Source organism: Triturus cristatus, chromosome 5_1 (assembly GCF_964204655.1).
Source record: "Triturus cristatus chromosome 5_1, aTriCri1.1, whole genome shotgun sequence".
NCBI classification, from domain to species: Eukaryota; Metazoa; Chordata; class Amphibia; order Caudata; family Salamandridae; genus Triturus; species Triturus cristatus.
The window spans coordinates 779,779,270-779,801,386 of NC_140587.1; the positions used below are offsets into that span (position 1 = coordinate 779,779,270).

At 44.2% G+C, this 22,117-nt stretch overlaps 1 protein-coding gene across 1 annotated transcript in view; it reads right to left on the reverse strand.

Annotated features, from left to right (window-relative positions):
- LOC146831465 (phospholipase ABHD3-like) overlaps positions 1–22,117 on the reverse strand; it is a 287,309-nt gene that overhangs the window by 215,431 nt on the left and 49,761 nt on the right. The window contains exon 3 of the mRNA XM_085605781.1: positions 13,133–13,315. Within this exon, the coding sequence (XP_085461907.1) occupies positions 13,133–13,315 (183 nt within the window). The remainder of the gene's footprint in view (positions 1–13,132; positions 13,316–22,117) is intronic.

Here is a 22,117-nt window from a genome sequence, read left to right on the forward strand (position 1 = left end):
CAGAAAAGTAGGAAGAGCAGAAGAACTCACTAAGAGTGATATACAATCAGTCTTTAGACTATTACCAATACACCCCATTGATTATGAGTTACTGGGAATGCAATTTGGGCGAGTGTTTTATGTTGACAAGCTCCTCCCAGAGGGCTGTTCCATTTCATGTGCTTTATTTGAGACATTAAGCACTTTCTTGCAATGGGGATTTGGGGAGATTAGCGGTCAAAAACTGGTTTGTCACTACTTAGATGATGTTATGTTTACTGGTGAAAGAAACAGACCAATGCAAGACTGCTTTACAAATATTACAAAACATGGCAAAGGAATTTGGCACACTATTGGCTGTAGAAAAAACAGAAGGTCCAACTACAAGGTTGATATTTCTGCGTATTGAAATAGACACTATAAAAATGGTCGCTAGGCTCCCTGTTGCAAAAGTTCAAGAAATAATGTCTTTCTTGTTAGCAGCGAGCGGTAATAGAAAGTTGGAGCTCAAAAGTGTACAGAAATTATTGGGCTACTTAAATTATGCATGTTGAGTTGTTAGAGCTGGAAGAACATTTTGAAGCCGTTTCGGCTTGTCAATGTGGAGCTTATCTTCCTCAATACAGAATAAGAATATCCATGGCTATCAGGACTGATTTTCATATTTGGTTGAAGTTTAATGGTGTTTCGCTGTATTTTGTTGAGCAGGACATGATATGGCAGATTAAAACTAAATTCAGATGCTTCAGGTTCCAAAGGTTTCTGAATGTTTTGGGAAGGTCGCTGGTGCGCGGAGGTTTGGCATTGGTTGAAACAAGGGCGTAGTATTGCCTTTTTAGAGCTATTTCCTTTGGTCATAGCCTTGTATGTGTGGGGTGAAGAATTCAGAAACAGGGCAGTTCTTTTTAATGTGGACAATTTAGCAGTGGTAAATTTGGTAAACAAGCAAAAAGCGAGAGATTTGAGAGTCTTGCGTTTATTCAGAGCTTTTATGCTGAAATGTTTGCAACTGAACATTGTTTTTAAAGCTAGGCACGTTCCGGGAGCCAGGAATAATAAAGCTGATGCTCTGTCTTGCTTTAATTGTCAGATGTTTAGCAATTTGCCTCTGGGCGCAGACAGCAACAAGACACAGAGCGTTTGGGCCTGGGGGGAATGAGGATAGTCAAATTTGTACAAAACTCATTAGCTGCATCCACAGTACGGAGTAATCAGCAAGCATGGAGAGGATTCTTAAGTTATGTAACACAAATCTTTGAGAGGAAAGTACAAGGTTGAAAAAGGAACAGATTAGACTAGATTTCGTGCTTCAATTGATACAAAAAGGTTTGTCCAACTCAACCATTGCTGGGAAATTAGCAGGAATTTCTTTGTATGGCCATTTATGATGGGGTCATGATTCTGTTGAAGGCGTCCTAGTGAGGAAATTTTTTAAATGGGCTGAATAAGGAACAACATAACAAGAAACTATCGAGGGTTCCTGTCACGTTTGACATGTTAGAACAGTTATTATTATTTACCTTTCTGTTATGATGATTTTGAAATCTAGCTATTCAGGTTGTGCATGTCAGGGTTATTTTTCCGTATGTTTAGGGCATCTGAATATGCTTGAAGGGGCAAGCAGGCATTCTTAGTGATGAGATAGTTTTGGAGCATAACATAATAAGGATCTGGTTGAAAGCATCTAAAACAGATCAATTGGGAAGAAGTAAATGGGTGTGTTTGAACAAGAGAGGTGTGGAGGGTTGCTGCCCAGTGCTAGAATGGCAGGATTTTTTAATCCAGATGAATACTAAGTTAAGTAAAATATTTTGCCATGCTAATGGTAATAGAATCACTATATCAAACCTGTTAGCTGTATTAAGAAAGGCTTTAAATAGATTGAGTATAGACCCTAGACTTTATGGTATGCACTCTTTTTATATTGGGGTAGCAACTGAGGCCGCAAGATTAGGTTGGTCATGGTCAGAGATACGTTAGAAAAAGAACTCCTTCTGCTTTTGAACAATTTTAGCTTTTACCTTTTTTGCTAACCCCCTTTTTCTATTTAATTTAGGTTGGGTTCATGGTCCATTGTCTGTAAAAGTGAGTACTTGGATAGTGGGACATTCTTTCTTAAAATGGGCAGCTCTGTACGCAGAACAACAAATTTATGGTCGTTCCCTTGGATTCCCAAGTAACAGACTTGAGGTGGCATGGAAGGGTAAAAGTGGTATGCGATGGGGCAGTCTGCTGTTTATTTTAGCTTAACTTTGTTCAGTAAGATGATGGCCCGCTATGTTAGTAATTCATTTAGTTGAAAACGATTTCGTCCAGTTATCAGGTTTGACATTAATAAATCAAATGAAAGTAGGCTTACATTTTATTAAAAATAACTGGGGTGGTACGTGCTTAATTTGGACTGAATTTATACCACAAAAGCAGTGGAGAGGAGCAAGAAGTCATGCAGCAATTGAGAAGGCACGAAGAAAACTGAATAGGGCAATGCGAGTTTTCTGTTCTAATATGGGCATTACAGTTCTATCTCATGCAAATTTAAATGAAAATAATTATCATATGTTTCGTGATGATAGAGTTCAATTATCTACATTGGGGCAAGCATATTATTTGCTTGAAATGAGGGAATTGTTTGCAACCTTATGGAAGGAAAAATGATGATGGTCCAGCAAATAATTAGAAGCACAAGATAGCAGCATTTTTGGTGGGGCAGGAAAACGCTTTTGTTTTCCTGGGTGGCATTTTTTTGGGGGGCTGCACAGTGTGGAGCGGGCTTATCCATCCTTCTTGAGGAGGACAGAACACAGGGGAGGTGAAGAGTAAATGAGGTGGCTATGAACAACACTAGAGCAAAGCAATTTTGGATGCTTGATGGGAGGAGATCGTGAGATTGGGGTAAGCAAGGAAAAGGCGGGGAAGAAAGCAAGAATAGAAAAAGGTGGAAAGACATGGAGTTTTTTCTTTAAGCAATGTTGAGCAAATTGGGGAGTTTAAGGGTGAGGGAACAGTTAGATTTTTTCATGTATTAGTGAGGTTGCGTTATTTACAATGTCTTTGTATTTCATGAAGTATATCCATATCCATATCCATATAATAAAGTGGCCTTTTTTCCAAATAAAGAGTGTGGTGGTATGTGATTATTGTGCGAAGGAGAGCAAGAGAGGAGAGAGAGCAGACAGCCTGTAGGAAGGAACTGTCTGAGCAGGTCACAGTGTGCTGAAATAACACCCCACGCCGGAAGAGGGTACACACGTCAACATGAGTGCAGGCTATGGGTTGGTCTGTATATACCTAAGAACAGGGTCTATGGCAGATTCTCAGTCTGTAGAGCAGAGACTGCGTCATTCATTATGTAAGTTAGAGGTCAGCATGTAATGACCGTTGCGCAGCACTGCACGCAGCATCACCCCACGAGGAGATTACTTACCAGCTGAAATTTCATGCTGGCTGAGATAAACCCAAACCGTCTGGTCATTTAAACACACCAGGCCACCACAAACCTAGCAGTACTATGTAAGGAAAGGATGAAGTGAACAGAAACAAGTTGATAGCTTAATGATTTTACAAGAGAGTGAGTTACAACCACAAAGGTGTATCGTTCAACCCAACCCAGACTAAAGGCGTGGCTTGAAGTCTACACAAAGGGTGGCCCTTGCATTTCAAGGGTTTGCTGGGGCCATTGGAGGCCCGTTTTGAAAGCCCAAGGCCACCGCTGCAGACGCCTTTTAACATTACGCAGAATCCCCAGGATAACTACAGTTGACTGAATTTCATCGTTTTAAACAGTATGTTTTAAATGACATTTCCACCTAACTATAAAGTCGCTTAAACCATTATTTTTTTCTGTGAATTTCTGAGGTTTTTTTTTACTGTAAAGTAAGATATCATTACAATTCCTAACTATAACGTTACTTAAATCTGCTTTTTCCAGTGAATTTCTAGTTGTTTTTTAAATAATATTTAATTACAATATATAAAGTCAACCACACAGCGCATGCCTGACCTGCGGCCAGGCCCTGCATCCAACACCTGCAGAAACCAACCCCTCGCCGAAGGCTCTGCGAGGTGTGTGCCCAGGCCCTGCAGCCAACCTACGCAGGAGAGCAACCCCTCTGCCCCGCAAGGCCAGTTCCCGCGGGCAGTCAACTAACAATCCACTGTGCATGGCCTTCGACTGCGCATGGTTGGCTGCAGGGCCTGGCCGACCCTCCCATCACGGACACCTTTTTTTATATATAGCTTTACTTCTGCAGATGTCCCAGGAGAGAAGCACTCGTGGGACTCCCTTGGGAGTCCCAGGGTTCTCGCTGGCTCCCCCGGTACACCTGCGAAATTGTGAAAAAAAAATATTATTTATACAATTGGGCATGGGGGGACCCTCTCTGGGATCCTCCTACATGGTCAAGGGTGTCAGGGTACCCCTTCTATGACCATTCATATTTGTTATTCTTTTTATTTTCAGTACATAGGGACCTAGTCCCTGTTTCCTGAAATGACAGCTGCAACATTTCTCTTCATGTTGTGGCCAGCAAATCAGAGCACAAGCTCTCACAGGACTCGCAGAACCCTCTCGCTCCCGCAAGTGCATGAGAGATGATGGGAAAAAAAGATGCCCCCTAAACCAGCCAGCTGTGAGACTCTTGTGAACTCAATCATCTAGATATATAAATATGTTTTAATCTTAATTACTCAAAAACTACTGAACAGATTTATACCAAATCACAAAAAGTACGCTTTCTGGACCAAGATCTAGTTTCCTGCAAAATTTGATGCAATTCCATTTATCTGTTTTTGTAGTAGCCCTTTTCACGCTCAGACAGGAGTAGTGCATACTCCACTAGATTGACCTTGAGAGCAAGTGTCCAATGGGCCCCTTTAGCTTCCTTCTATCCCCTAAATGAACAGGGTAAAAAAACTTTTGCAAAAACATTAGAAGAAATGAGAGAGAAAAGCAAGTCCCCAGTACTCACTCAACTTGATTGCTTGCTGGTGGAGAACAGTTTTTCATTAAAGAACATCTGCACAGTACATCTTGCTTGTCATGACACAGGCCCGACTTCCTATGTTACCAACAATACTGCCCTGCTCAGAACCCCTGTTGTTTAGGTCAGGGTCTTCTTCAGTTGTGTTCCTTCAGCAAAGTAAGAACTGTGAGACAAGCATTTGAGGTCTAGGCTGCTAAAATGTGGAAATCCCCGCTTCTCTCTTTGCCTAGCATCTAACTTTTCAAAGGGTTGTTTAAGGGGTTGTTCTTGGCCTAATTTAGTCTCTTTCAACTTGTAGGTATATGTATGTGGGATGTTTTTCCGGGCTATTCCTTTTTAGAGCCAGGAATCCTTTGGTCAAGGGAGCACTTAATAAAAACAATGAATAAACATGGAAAAGTAATGAACAGATGTAAGAGAACATCCTGTTGTAAGGAAATTAGTTTGCCCGGTCATTAGAGCATAGTTTGAGACAACCCTGATTTAAGTACCCCAGTCTAATCCACATACATGTGGGAGTGACTATGTTTATCCACAGGTAAACTTCAGTTACAAAGAGGAAATTCTTATTCAGGTATATCACTAACTAACTTGTCTTTACTTTGAGTGAGACAAAATATTCCTTTGGAAAGAGTTTTAAAAAAATCAAGATCCTGCAGTCTAGTTTTACAAGGTGTGTTTTATGCAGGCATACCAATTCTGTCACCTTGTTGGAAAGATACCAGAAAACCCCTAGCATCTATTTGTGAGTGTTCAATATACTGGTGTTAAGTGTAACTAAATTAACAATGTTCCAACCATTGGAGAGCTGTGTTTGATGGTGTGCCTTCAAAAAGAGATCTCTATAGACCAGGCTTCTCCAACGATTAGCTCATGAGAAACTGGTAGCTCGCCAGCAACCTATGCAGCCCGGCCTGCTGAATTAGAATTGTTTACTTGATTGAATTATTATATGTATACCAAAATTAAAAAGTGTGTATTTCAGACGAAAATGTGTATATTCAGAACTAAGAGCTGATGTTTGAATTTCCAAAATATGTTTAAAAATTATATTTCAGTGATAAACCGTGTGGCATTGGGGGGGGACATATTACTAATATTACCTTGGAGTTAAAAGTATTTCAACTATGGCCGTTACGTAATACCCATGTAGAAATACTGCACATTGGCAAAGCTTTATTTTACATTGCTGCTGGCAACCATGCTTGATGAACTGAGGTGATCACTGCTAGTAATCTTCCATGTGGCTTGCTGAAGTTGGTCTAATAGCATCTGGTTAGTATTGAGAGGGCTAAAAAGATCATCAAGGGGTGTCAGCACTTTTGCAGTTATCCCTTCTACCCTTCTATAGCAGCGGTCTCCAACCTTTTCTTTAATACGGCTTGCTAAATGCTTTTCAGTTTGGCTTTCGGAGCCAGCACAGCACGAAAACTGCTCTTATAGTGGCTGCTAAGAGCATAAGAACTATCATTGACAAGGGAGACAATGCTGCCTTGATACTTTAAGATCTTTTAGCGGTATTTGATACCATTAATCATCACATCTTGATAAAACGTTTGTATGAGCTAGGTATCAGAGACACGGCCCTCTCTTTATTGACATCCTTCCTTGCAGATAGGGAACAAAAGGTTACTATAGACAACTTTGCCTCCATAACGCGGAATCTTCTCTGTGGCGTCCCTCAGGGGGCCTCATTAAGCCCTACTTTGTTCAATTTGTAATCAGTCCCTTAGCCAAGCTTATTAAAACTTTTGGATTTTCGGTTGTATCCTACATGGACGACACACAAATTGTGGTGTTTATCACAGGAAACCCTGCCCACTAAGCACCCCAATTTCGACTCTGAATGGAGAATGTTGGATCTTGGATGGCTGAGAACTGCCTGAGACTAAACTCAGGTAAACTGAGATTTTACTTTTCGACAATAATAGCAATTTCTGGTTTCCAAATTGGTGGCCGCCAGATATGGGCCCAGTCCCGTCCCCAGTAGAAAAGGTTAGTAATCTGGGTGTCATTTTTGACAAAAGACTTTCCTTTGAAAATCAGGTTAACCATATTGTCTCCTATGTTTTTTACCTCTTGAAGAGCTTGAACAAAATTCTCCCCTACAGTCCCACAATTTTTTTTAAATCTGTTACGTCGGCATTAATTCTGTCCAAACTCTTCTATTGCAATGGTCTGTACTTCGGTATCACAACAAAAAATGTTAGTCAAACTTCAAACTTTACAAAATGCTGCAGCACGCCATTTAGCCAAGTTCATTGGCTGCCTATGAAAAAGAGGATTGTGTTTAAAGACCTATGTATCGCCTTTAAGGCATTACACAACACTGGACCTGCATCACGTATTCAAGGATTTCGCTGGTACACCCCTCTCAGACCTTTAAGCTCTTTAGTCATGAAAGAAATTGAGGTTCCCAAGTTCAGACTGGCCCACTGGGGTGAAAAAGGCTTTGTGGTTTGTACTGCAAAATTGTGGAATTTTCTTCCCTTTGACATGAAAAACTCTCATAACCTTCTGCATTTTAGGAAAACATAAAAACATGGTTTTTCAATCAATAATTGGGCCTCAGTCCTCTTAGTTACTAGCCCTTTCTCAAGACAGCTCCAAGACACCTTCAGGTATTCGAGCGCTATATAAAACTCAATAACATAGCAAAATAAGAGCAACTTGTGCTCCATGCCAATCATCCCGAGCTGCTTATATTTTTTGTGTTGTAATAATGACAACATCAGACAGGATGAAAACACTGGCTATTATATTTATTTATTTGGTCATTTTATTAAGCGCCAATTACCCCAGGGTGTCCTAGGGATAATATAAGGCAATAAGACATTATTGGCCTGGATTCCCTTTCCAGGCCAGTAAAGTCCAATCCCTGCTATAGACTTTCTGGATAAGTGAAAACAAAAAGTGCTGACACCCCTTGATTTCTCATTAGCCTCATCCCTAAGTACTCACCAGATTCTATCAGACCAAACCGAATAATAATTAATGGTGGTTGACAGACAATCAAAGAAAAGGAATCTGCCTCCTCCATGAGCTGCATCCGACCACCAAACAAGATTAGTTACTCTCGGTCAGGCATGCACAGCTATTTATTTGCTAATATATATAAACTTGACGCCTAGAAATCCATTACTTTGAGTGATTACAGTGCAAGGTAATGCCCACTCTCTGCACTTTTCCTTCCTTGACCCAATATGTCCTAGATGGCAGCCCAGAAAAAACAGAATTACCGATGGTAGCTGTCACTAACAGGGTTGTTTTCCAGCAACAGGTTCTAAGTGATATCAAACGCTAAAGAAGTGGTCCAGAATGAGCAGTCTGTGATGTCACTTGATACCTTGAGGTATACATTGCTGTTTACTATCCTTCTACAATGTATATGTTGTGATTGGTCGCCCTAAATCCTCTTCTCAAATCAGCAGTGCAGGGTTAGAGAATTCATGAAGGAGACATGCACAAAATGGCTTTACAACTTTCAGCCATCCTTTAAAAGGATCTGGTGTCCTCCACTCACCCCGCCGCAACTCTCATGAGAACAATACCCTTGCCTGCTCCATCCCAAAAAATATACCTGCCATTATGTGATGCCCCCCATCCTCGCCTAGTAATACCCTCCCCTCACACTTCTTCCAATACAAAAAAGTACCTTACATGTTGTTACTCTACTTCACTGCCCTCTCCACATTTTCTTCCCATTCCTAACCAAAGCTGTGGACTCCTCTCTGAATGCGAGATGAACTGCAGGCTTCATGCAGACAGCTGTTTTGTGAGAGTCACATATTAGTGTTGCCTGCCTTCCCTTGTCAGCCGTTGGTGTGTGCAGACTTGTGGTTGATATGGAAGACGGTGGTTGAAGGCGCAAGAGTACCAGCCGCATTCCTCCCTTTATTGAATCTTGGAGAACAAAGGGAGGTGGCAGGTACACATGCATCAGAGCACCAGCTCAGTGTTTTGCTGATTTGACGTCAGAGCAGTAAAAAATCAAAGCTTGGTGGCTTACTGTTGTGACTTCAAGGAAGTGAATGACTGGGATTCTCAACTGGTGTTCAAGCTATTGCCTCTTAGTGAGAGCCACACACAACAGAGCTCTCACTACCAACAATTGAATGTACTAGGCCATTCTGCAGAATGTTCAATTTGGTGGTGTTGCTCCCTGTGACACTTCATGCCCCTTCCCCCCACTTTAATAGGGCCCACAACCCGTCCATGTATAACATATGAGGAATTGATTCTCAAAAAAACACTCAATTGTACATGGCTTTACCACCCACATTTCTGTTAGATGAGCCCTGCCTCAGCTCTATCACTCCCCTACTCACGACAGAGACATCCAAATAGGAGCCTGGGTTGTGCTGTATAGAACCACACATACAGCACAGATAAAAAGGACTTTTGTTTTGCGCATTTTCTCCCTACCCATGTAAATGACTGAAATATATAAATAGACAAATTGGTGACTATCTCTATAGAAAAAGATGAAGAGTACTATCTACTACCAACGACCAGGTTATGCTGGCTTCACAGATTGTCTTCTCTTCTTTCAGGGACCTTCTGCACATCAGAGAACCCCTGTACAATGGCATGCAAAGTTCATCAGTCCTCCAGGTCTCACAAGATGCGACAACCATAATCCATACCGCCTTAATTTGAAATTTTAATGCAGCTGTGGCCACTTCATGTCCCATCCCCATCCCCATCTGATTCTGATTCATACATACATTCAAAACCTTTCTGTAACTGCACTAAATTTCTGACATGGTTTATCTTTAGAAGGTGTAGAATCTTGATTCAACACATTATTAAAGTAATGTAAACAAAACACAAACAAATAAAAAGTTAATCTAAACTTCCTCTTGAATGATTCACGCGGCACCAACCCCGCTATCAACTAGGATTATTTTAAAGCTGTGCTCCGCTGTAAATGCATTGCACCGACATCGACACTAAACAAGCAAAGAACACACGAAAGGCTAACTTTGGAGACTGAACTCCAAACTGCAGAACAGGCGCATAAAGAAAACCTAACCCTAACCCTTCAGAGAAAACTCACTGCACTTAGAGGCAAACTCAAGGCAATTTATAATAATAGAGCTGAACTCACTCTTTTGCGACTCAAACACACGACATATGAAAAAGCTAATAAAGTGGGTTCTCATTTAAATAGTGAATTGCAGATTAAGAGGGAGATGGAATCTATAGGGAACATTAAGCAGGACTCAGGAGAAATAGCAGTGTCAGACCAAGAGAAGGCCCAAACATTTGGGCATTTTTATAAGAGCCTTTCACTGATGAAGGATATGATGAAACAGCGCAACTCGAATATCTGGATAGGGTGAATCTCCCAAAGGTGACGGCAGATCAGAATGAGCTGCTGAGAAAGCCCATAAACGAGGAGGTGGTCCTTAGAGCAATAGCAGGTTTTCAACTTCATAAATCCCCAGGCCCAGACAGGCTTACCGTACACTTTTTTATAAGACCTTTGGCTCGGAACTCATTTCACACCTGGTGGCTCTTTTTTATTCGGTGGCAGCTTCAAAGGCGGTTACCCCATACATGAATGAGGCACTCATCTCGGTCATCATTAAACTAGGGAAAGACCCACAATACTGTGGCTCATACTGTCCTGTGGCTCTACTCAACCTTAACTCTAAGTTATAAGCAAAGATCATTGCCTCTAGACTCGAGGATCTACCAAAGGCAGACAAACCCACAATAACCCACGAAGGGTGATCCACCTGCTTAAACAAGCTACAAAAAAAATCTATCTCAGCAGCCCTCCTGGCGTTGGACACTGAGAAAGATTTCGATCGGGTGGATTGGCCCTTCTTATTCCACACTTTGAAGAGATTTGGCTTTTGCGATCAATTCATAGCCATTATCAAAGCCAATTACGCGCTGCCTAGTGCCAGAGTCCTAGTAAATGGAGTGAGCTCTGATCTTTTTCACGTAGGGAGGGGAATCAAACAGGGGTGTCTCCTTTCACCACTACTATTCGCCCTTAGTATTGAGGCCCTTGCGGCGAAACTACGAATGACAACTTCCACTTGAGGCCTTTCTTTTGGCGTGGAAAAACACAAGATTCCCCTCTTTGCTGATGATGTGCTGATGACTTACCTCCCCAAGATCTACCCTAGAAGCATTGCAGGTGGAACTACAAAACTTCGAACAAATGTCGGGCTTTTGACTTTTACTATCCAAATACTTTGGGCTCAATCTTAATATGCCTCAGTGCAACATGGAATCTGTGGTGGCGTCTACTCCCTTTTAATGGGCTAAAAAAGATATCACATACCTCAGCATCAAGATAACCCCCAAAATCTTGAACCTTTTTAACGTCAATTATCCACAGCTTCTTCAACAATTAAAGGCAGAATTCCGAAGATGGGCGCCTATGAATCTCTTGTGGCTGGGCCGTATGCATGCCACCAAAAAAAACTTTTACCCAGGATTTTGTATCTCTTCCAGTGCCTGCTGTTCAGACTAGACCAAGGTTTCTTACCCACCTTATGCTCCATGATCATAAGTTTCATCTGGCAGGATTAAAGGGCCTGTCTTCCATACAAACAACTACGGCTCCCGAAGAGCTCTGGGGTCAAACACTGCCAGATTTCCATCTTTATTTCAAGGCTTCTGAATAAATGAATGATCTATGAAGGGTCAGCATAGGAGCCCGACAAACCATTGCTCCACATGGATAGGGCAGTGGCGAGTAGATACATCTGGGATCTCTTATGGAAACCAAAAGCGGAACGCCCACTGAAAGCTTGCCTTAATACTCCCATGAAGACTACACTTACAGTTTGGGGCGAGATCAACCAGACATCTGCATGGGCCACCTTCCCCTCCCCATTTACACTGATACATTTTAACCCCTCATTTCCCCCAGCCTTACAACCGAAACCCTTTGAAGCATGGAGGGAAGGAGGATGTCTTACCATCGCGGACCTCTGCCATAATTGGGATATCCTTACTTTCGAGCATTGCCAAAGGGTCTTTAATCTACCAGCGTAAGAATACTATCACTACACCCTACTAAGACACTGGGTCCTTAACCTTAACATTAGAGAGGCTGCCACAATGGACCTCACCCCCCAATGAACGATTTGATTAAAGCCAGAGTGACTCAAGGGGCTGTAACTCCTTTCTTTATTCCTTATTGCTTTCAACCCTCATTTCCCGCGACACAATGCCTTCTGGGAGAGGACACTGGGTAACACACTCTCAGATGCGCAGTGGAGCAAACTTTGGAGAGACAAACCCAGGATCAATCACTCGATGGGGTTACAAGAGGCTCACTATAAAGTACTATATGATTGGTACCTCTACCCTATCAAATTGCGAAAAATCTTTCTTACTACCTCAGATTTATGTGGGGGGGAGGGGGCTGTGGCATGCTGGCTGATTTCAAGCACATCTGGTGGGACTGTCCTATGATCCGCCCATTCTGGTCGGAAATTCTAGCCCAGATCAAAGACATTTTTGGCAACCCAATACCGGATGATCCGAGCTTCGTGCTCTTAGAATTGCGCAATGACTCCCTCAAATATCAGACCTTATCAGATCAGTCAATAATTTGGGTATGTCTAGGCATTACAAAAATGTTGGTTGCTTCAGCTTGCAAGCGAAAGGAGGCGCCTTCACTGATACAGTGGCATGCCCGACTGCGTCAGGTTCACAAGATGGAGCGCATGCAGATATTCTCTCTGACAACATAGAACATTTTGAGTATATTTGGGGCTTGCTGGTGACCTATTTCTCTAGAGGTCTTCCTTTGTGTGCATGTCCGACATGAACATGGGCACTTCACCTCTTTCAATTCTAATAAGTCAATCCACGCCAGAGCGTAGGGGAGGAAGGCCTATACTTGATACATACTGCATACACCAGTCTCTCTCTTGAACGCCAGTGATATTCCCATGTACCTTTAGTTCATGGGTTATGGGGTGGGGGGAGGGCTTGGGGGAAAAGTTGATATATTGTTATATGTACTAACAGTGCCATATAGCAAGAACATGTCTGTTAGAATGACAATCCTAAGTGGAGTAGCAATTTATACTTCCAATAGAGACCTTGCATTATGGATGTATGGATTGTGATAGTATGCAGTGTACTGATGTGAATTTTGGGAAAACCAATAAAGAAAGTTTTGACAAAAAAACTACCTGTAGCCTAAGCGCTCGCTCTGATGAACCATATGAAGTATGTAGGATTCCCGGCTGGTTCCGGTCAGGCCAGGCAACAAAATGACTGTGGGTCTTGAGCAGGAATCAGGATAAGAAGTGCTGCCTTCGTTTTCAAACCAGTCCAGAGAAAGCTGCCCTCCATCTGCTGTCTTGATCATCTCACTGCAAAATACAGGTGAAACAACAGTACATTGGACACCTAATCGCAAACAACACAATATTACATTTTAGAACTTCTGTCACTTTGTAGCCAACAAAATACACACATGGTTACAGTTCTTTCCATACCAAGAACACAACTCTATTTGCCTAAACTCCTCCCCCTCCCCCAGTTTTCCTCCAGCCCAGCAGAAAATATTGTCCTTTTAAATGGGTATCCAGCTGGCATATAAATTAAACATGCTTAGATTTGCAAAGCACAAACAGTAAACGTCATTGGCACAGCTGGCAGTGCAGGTTAAATCAAACATAGGTATCATTATTAAAGAAGAGATGACACTGTTATGCTGTAGTTTCAGAGATTGACAACAGAAGTTAAAGGGATGACTTGGTGGCTGCGTTCTCAAGTCCCAGCTCTCAAAACAGTCTTGTACTGCTGTTTGGTTAGAGTAAATATAATCATAGAAATTACAGACATGGGCAGATTTCCAGGCTCAAAAACAGCTAAGCTGCATTAGAGAAAAGGGAAGAAAGCAAGAGAAAGAACAGAGAAAGGGATGGGGGTTGGAAGGTGTGGAAAGGTGGAATGAAAGAAGCAGAAATTACCACTATATGACACAATGGTGGGGGAAGATGTGGAAGATTTATGCAATAGATAGGTTCTCAACAACTGTTCATGATTCATACAGTTCAAAGGGGTTGGTATGCCATTTAAATCGTACATGAAATTAGAAACCTCATAGGGCGATGGTCCTGTTAATATGTCAAGGGTTGCCGACCATGCTCGCTTGTGGATTATGTCATCTTGCACATACGTATGTATATGGTACTTCTATAGCGCAAACCTAGCAAAGAGGCAGAGGAGCGCTGTATGTGGTAATAGACAAGCATAAAGTCGGTCAGTAGTAAGAAAGGTACCTGGTTTGTGAAATGTTAATGCATTATGATGTTGTAGTGTTCTTTAAAGAGGTGAGTCTTCAACCCTTCCCTAAATCTTCTTCAGACAGCTAGGCGGCTGATGATACAACATAATTAAGGCTCCCTGTTTTCCGTTTTTACGGATTTTTACAGATAAATACAGATAGAAAACAATGCGTTTTCTGCCTGCATTTATTTTTAAAAGTGGATAAATACATAAAATTGTGTTTCTTAAGTGACTCTCTGTGCTGTCTTTCATGAATTAGAGGCCAGCAGCTGAGCAGATCAACATACATTTATGGTATAATGCTAGTATTTACCACTGGCTGTATTGTTATGTAATATATGGCAGCTTAACCCCTTCGACGCGCTTGACGGAACGGATCCGTCATGCACGTCGGTTGGGCTGTGCTTATGACGGAACCGTTCCGTCATGGCCCCGCCCGCGCACGGAATCTTCAGCGTGGCGCGGAAATCCGCGCCGCGCTGAAGGGGTTAAATAGCTAAAACACGACAGACTTCAAAGTATGAGTGCACGTCTATCAGTAAAATAGATATGGTAATGCACAGTTTTACAGCTTCATTTATACGCAAAACACAAAATAAATATGGATAAATACAGATAAAATGGCCAAAAAATAAATATGGATAAATACAGACGGAAATGGACAAAAAATAAATACCATAAAATCAGGAGCCCTAAACATAATATAGGTGTGTAGACTGTTTAGGTAATGTTTATCACATTTTCGGTAATCATTACAATAAGATTGGGCGAATAATGATTGCTATAAAACTATCATAAGTGCGAGCGCGGAAATCTTACAAAAACTTCCCATAAATGTTGTTACCTTAAAACTAACTCAGAGACCCTGGAAGATCCACGGTTTTAGTCAATAAAGAGAGGGTTGGTGAAGTTTTAAAAGTTTATTTTTTCATTTTAGTAGATTAGTCAGTGTTTTTGTTCTTTTTATTCATATTAGTGGCAAATCGATTACACGAACAATAAGAAATAAGATTGGTTAGAACAAGCATAGAGAAATCAAAAAAGCTTGTTCCATTCAGAATATAGTCCAGATTCTAAACTAAAAGACCTATCCTACCCTAACAAGAACCCATAAAGAGTTTCTCCTGGAAAAGAGGAAGTAGATTTTGGAGCAAAGTCAGATAACTAAGGAAAAGATCGAACTCCCTATAAAGGGCAGTTCTGGAGAACCAGACGAGTTCTCCGGACAATTAACATAACATGTGTATTTGTAAAGCACACCTTCACCCGTAGGCATCTTGGCACTGAATAACAGATGTTTATTGTTACCCAACTCAATAGTACTCATTTTATCAACCTCAGATTGGTAAAGGGATGAGTGGACCTGCCGGGATTTGAACCTGTGACCACAGGGTCAAAAACAGGCTTCTGCAGTAGACGCATTAGTCCACTGAGCCACATGACCTGGCAATTGCAGTAGCAACGGTCTAAAAACAGAAAATCTGCTCACAAAACATAAAGAAAATAAAGAAATGACTGTAAGCAGTAGCTTATGGCAAGTCAGGCTTGTTGAAGCATTACTGGGCTCTTTTGATCACTAACGTTTTGATCTCTTATCACTTGCCTTGGCTCTTATTCATTTGGTCCTCCAGTGGATCTTGGTTTGTGCCGAGAGAGGTCGGACATACGGGATCCAACTTCTGGCATCCAATTAGGACAAGGAATTGGATAACTGACCTTAAACTCGTAATTAGATTTATGTATATAACTCTCAGAACTAAACTACACAAGTAAAGTATTATCACTGCTAGACCAAATCTCCAGAAGAAATTCTGTCGAACTAAGATCATACAAACCAATAATTCTGTTAGAGCTCTGTAGAATAATACCATTAGAATCTGTCCAGAGATCTCTCTGCTAGAATTCCCTCTAAAGCTCCATGACAACAAAATCAAGTAAAGTAAGGAAAAGGCAGGCCGATGTTAAATTCAGCTCATGGAAAATAGAATATAAAATAATGGAAATATACATTTCATTCATTATCTCTGGGACTCAATATATTTCTTACATCTTATTTGCACTCATAAAGCACTTTAGTTTATTTGTAAATGGCACATGTAACTATGACTATGTAACTATGACATATTACTGCATTTTCAAAGTACCAAAGTATAAAAGTATTTCAAAACATAAATTATTAATATCGTTTGCGGTGATTCATATTAGTACACGCATGAAGATTATTCCCTAAAAGTTTCAGAGCATTTGGTTTTAGTATAAACAGGTAGCATCTTTTCTCTTTTCTCACTTGGTGCACAATTTCACATGTGCAAAACATAGAGTTTAGGATGAGACTCCTAAAACACACATAATGTCATCTAGATTACATTGGTTTTCATAAATTCTTCCCTCACATTATTATTACGAAAGTCTAATTAGAAAAATCTTAGACTAGGTAAATTCATCACTTAACATCTTCTATTACGGTTTGAAACTATACACCAATACTAGTAAATAGAGTACAATCTATGTTATTCAAGTGACTATTTTTCATCTAATTAACTCTTGCCCACATGCTTTTATGACGCAGTAACAAAGCCTTCAAGGTTTTTCTCAAGTTTCTTCAACCTATAGTTAGCATAATTGGTACACGTTTTTATAATTTTCTATCAAACGAGTCATAAACGATTTACGTGTCAGTTAAAAGCCCAAAAGTTTAACTGCTTTATCAGGCTAGAACTGCACCGTGCCAAGGGGCATGGCAGGGTAAAGATGCATAGAATGAGAAGCTCTAGTTAGGAACACGTACTATAGATAAAGCAGCTGTTGGAAACAGCCCACTCCCACTCCGCAGGGTGGTGGTGGACTCCCCGAACACACTGTGGTAGCTTGGCTCGAGTGGTCAGGAAACAGGCGCAGTGCTAAGCATACAATATACCCATACAATAACCATGCGTGCATCCGTTCCAAAAACGACTCTACACCGTAAAAATTATGAAAATATTCTTTCTTTATCTTTTTCTCTTAGTTGCTGATTGGAAAAATAAATAGGTCAATCACAATATACAAGTTTCAATTAGTGCAGGTCAAATAAATATTGGCTGTTTGATGAAATAAATAGGGGTGATCATAAATAACAGGGCATAAATACAAGTGCAATATATACAGACAATTAAATACTTTGAGGCAATAAATACTGTACCAATAAATATTGTACACCAACAAGTCCTGTGGACCTATAAATATAGTGCAGCAATAAATAGGTAAAAACTCAATAAATACAGTATCCCCAATAAATAATTAAAAGTATACCGCAACCCTCATATAATCAGATGACACTTCAATTCTTAAGGGCTGATATGGCCCAGGCACAGCTTGTAGGGTTGTGGAAGGCTTGAGGGGGGCTACTCCCTGGCTGGGACAAGGCTGAGGCCTAATCTGAGGTAGATCAAAGGGGGGAATACCAGTGCCCTGGCTTTCTCTCTCCACACAACCTCTCTAGGTTAGTCCCAGTTCACCCCTTGCACAGTCAGGTTGGTTTCAGCACCTCCCTAGCCCCTTAGAGCAGTCTCTCAGGTCTCCACAGGGCCTTAGGCGCCCTCTACTCCACTTACTGCCCTTTTTCTGATGTTCCGACGCCGCTGGAGTCGTGTCGACGCCGTGAGGCGGTTCCGGTTCGGTCTCGGCGGCCTCGGCACAATGTCAGTTCTTTGACAACGCCGGCAGGCGGTTCCGGTCCGATGTCGGTGGCCTCGGTTCGATCTCGACCTCCGATTCGACGGCGTCGGGCAGTCTCTTCACGATGTCGACTTCGGGCGGCTCCGGTCCGATGGCGCTCTCGGCTCCGATGACGTCGGCCGGCCTGGCCTCGATGTCGACTTCCGGCGACTCCGGGGTGCGATCCTCACCCCCGACCTCCGGTGCTCCTCCTCACCGGCTCCGGGCGACTCCGGAGTGCGATCCTCACTCCCGACCTCCGGTGCTCCTCTACCTCGGTCTCCGACGACTCCGGAGGGCGGACTTCACTCCTCCGATGACGCCGCTCGCTCGACCTCGGTTCACTTCCTCCTCGACCTCTGGTATTCCTCACGACCTCCGTCGGCGCCCTCTCACGACCTCAGGCGGCTCCGGGTACGACGTCTGCTACTTCAGTCAGCGCCGCTTCTCCACCTCGGGCTCCAGGTCTTCAGGCTACTCGACGCCGGACTCCAGGGAAACCAGTTCTCAGGTCAGAATCTTGCTGTTTTCTTGGTTCTAAGGCCTGTTCCTGCTGTCCAGGTCCTTAGGATAAGTTTCTTCTGTCTTCTTCCCACACAGGGCTATAGGCTGGGATCCATCAGTAGGGACAAGTATCAAGGGTGGGTTTATGGACCCCACTCCAGGCACAAGTTTCCACCCCTGCTGCTTCACTCCTTCCTCCTTCACTGTTGTGCTCCTCTCTCTTCACCAGTCAGGTGCCAACTGCCAGCTTCAACTGCCAACTGCCTCTCTTATCCTCCCAACATTCTAAACGGACTCCAACTGTCACAGAGTTCTGGAATCTCCTGGAATGTTCTGGAAGGTGCTGGTAGGTTCCAGTGGATGCTGGTGATGTCACAGGTGGCCACCATCTTGTGCTCCAGGCCCTCAGACAGAAGTTTCAGGGGTAGCTAAAATGGCTCCCTGAATCTGCAGCAACACTAAAAAGTCTGGTGGTTCCCAAAAAGGAAAAATTCAAACTGGGTTTGAGGCAAAAGTGGGACAAAATAAATAATGATGAGGAGGGACCACCCAAAGGGCTGACAGGTCTAACACGCGTCCCCCCCAGCTGAAAGTGGGGAGAGCTACCCAACCCCTTGGGAGTTCTCATCACTAAGGCGGAAATACCTTGAGAGACCGTCTGCATTGGCGTGGTCCACTCCAGGCCGATGTTCCACCTGAAAGTCCATCCCCTGTAGGGAAATAGACCACCTCAACAACTTGGGATTCTCCCCCTTCATTTGCATCAGCCAGCGAAGGGGTCTGTGGTCGGTCTGAACCAGGAAGTGCGAGCCAAACAGGTATGGCCGCAACTTCTTCAGAGCCCATACCACTGCAAAGGCTTCACGCTCTATTGCACTCCACTTCTGTTCCCTGGGAAGTAGTCTCCGGGATAGGAAGACCACGGGTTGATCCAGACCCTCTTCGTTGAGTTGCGATAACACTGCCCCAATGCCATGTTCTGATGCATCTGTCTGGACAATGAACTTCTTGGAAAAGTCTGGGGCCCTTAAGACCGGGGCCTCGCACATGGCTTTCTTCAATTTCTCAAAAGCTTGCTGACAAGCCTCCGTCCAGACTACCCGTCGAGGTTGTTTCTTGGACGTGAGCTCCGTGAGAGGGGCTACGATGGTACCGTACCCCTTCACGAAGCGGCGATAGTATCCCGTGAGGCCCAAAAATGCTCGGACCTCAGTCTGTGTCTTGGGGGGTTCCCAGGCCATGATGGCCTCGATCTTCGCCTGGAGGGGTTGCACCGTTCCCCTACCCACCAAGTGTCCAAGGTACACTACCGACCCCTGCCCGATCTGGCACTTGCTGGCCTTGATCGTCAATCCAGCTTGTCTCAGGGCCTGGAGAACAGCTTGCAGGTGACGCAAGTGATCCTCCCAGCTGCTACTGAAGACGGCTATGTCATCCAGATAAGCAGCAGAGAAACTCTCCATCCCGGTGAGGATCTGGTTTACCAGGCGCTGAAACGTGGCAGGTGCGTTCTTGAGCCCAAAGGGCATCACACAGAACTGGTAGTGGCCATTGGGCGTGGAGAAGGCTGACCTTTCCCTTGCTCCATCAGTCAAAGAGATCTGCCAGTACCCAGAGGTAAGGTCAAAGGTACTTAGATATTGGGCAGCTCCCAGCCGGTCCATCAATTCATCCGCCCTAGGGATCGGATGTGCATCAGTCTTTGTCACTGAATTCAGTCCCCGGTAGTCCACACAGAACCTCAGTTCTGGTTGGGCACCCGGTGGTGCAGCTTTCGGTACTAACACCACCGGACTGGACCAGGGGCTGCTAGAAGGTTCAATCACTCCTAGCTCCAGCATCTTAGTGACTTCACTATGAATGCTGGCCTTCACCTTGTCTGACATCCGGTAGATCTTGGACTTCACAGGTGGGCTGTCTCCTGTGTCCACGTCATGGACGCACAGGTGAGTCCTACCCGGGACAAGGGAGAACAACGCAGAGTACTGCCCCAGGGCCTGGCGACAGTCCTCCTGCTGTTCAGGAGTTAGAGATGGGGAGAGAATCACTCCCTCCACCGACCCATCCTTTTCCTGAGACGCAAACAGATCAGGGAGAGGCTCGCTTTCCACGTCCTCTCCTCCGTCAGTCACCATCATCAAGATGACTTCGGGCCTCTCGTGGTGGGGTTTGAGGCGGTTGGCATGCAGCACCCGCAGGGGCTGACGAGGGGTCTTCAGGTCCACCAAGTAGGTAGCCTTACCCTTCTTTTCCAACACCTCAAAGGGTCCTGACCAGCGATCCTGGAGGGCACTAAGCTCTCCTGGTTCGATCACCCACACCTTCTGGCCAGGCTCCAACTCCACCGGGTGAGCGTTGTGGTCATACCACGCCTTCATCACTGCTTGGCTGGCTTCCAAGTTGTCAGAAGCTTGCTTCCACAACTTAGCCATTTGGCTCCGGAAGGCCAGCATGTAGCTCACCACATCCTGGGGGAGCTTTCTGGGAGTTCTTTCCCATCCGTCTCTCACCAGGTTAAGAGGTCCGCGTACAGGGTGCCCATACAGAAGCTCGAAGGGGCTGAAGCCCACTCCCTTCTGTGGCACTTCCCTGTATGAAAAAAGTAAACAGGGTAGGAGGACGTCCCATTTCCTCCGCAGGCTTTCAGGCAGACTTCTGATCATGCCTTTCAAGGTTTTATTAAACCTCTCCACCAGACCATTGGTCTGGGGGTGGTAAGGAGTCGTGAACCGGTAGGTCACTCCACACTCCTTCCACATTGCCCGCATATACGCTGACATGAAGTTGGTCCCCCTGTCGGACACAACTTCCTTGGGAAAACCCACTCGGGTAAAGATTCCCATCAGGGCCCTTGCCACAACAGGTGCTGTTATGGTCCTCAGAGGTATTGCCTCTGGGTACCGTGTGGCATGATCCACCAGAAACAGGATAAACCTGTGACCAGCTGTAGTCGGTGGATCTAATGGACCCACAATGTCGATGCCCACCCTTTCAAAGGGGGTGCTAACGACAGGAAGTGGTTCCAGGGGAGCTTTCAGCTTCACCCCTGTTTTCCCACTGGCTTGGCAAGACACACATGTCCGGCAGTAGGTATCGGACGACACTTTCATCTGAGGCCAATAAAAGTGTGGGACAAGACGGGCGAAGGTCTTGTCTTGCCCCAGGTGTCCTGCCAATGGTATCTCGTGAGCCAACTCCAGAAGGAAGGCTCGATAACGTTGAGGAACTACCAAGGCTCGTGACGATCCATGTAGGGGTGCCTTGGGTTCACTGTAGAGGAGGCCATCCTCCCAGTAAACACTGTAGTTCCCTTCAACGTTCCCTGCTGCCTGGGCTTCGGCCTGTCGCCTCAGCCCCTCAAGGGTAGGGCACTCCCTCTGGCCCTGGCAGAATTCCTCCCTGGACGGGCCTCCCTCCACGTGCCACTCGGCCGGGATGGGTAGGTCCTCCAGGTTGGTAACGTCCCCCTCCGCAGACTCCTGGTCCACCACCTCCGGTGGCCTATCCGTCCTACGGGGTGGAGACGCCGAGGCAGGCTCCTCCTGTCCTCGGTTCTTCCCTTGACTGGCAGCTGGCTGGGCCTTTGTTCCAGGCTCCAGCCGAAATGAACTCCCTCTTCGGGTAGTCGCGGACCTTGTGCTAACACAGGCCCAGTCAGGTGTACCCAGCATCTCGGTGTG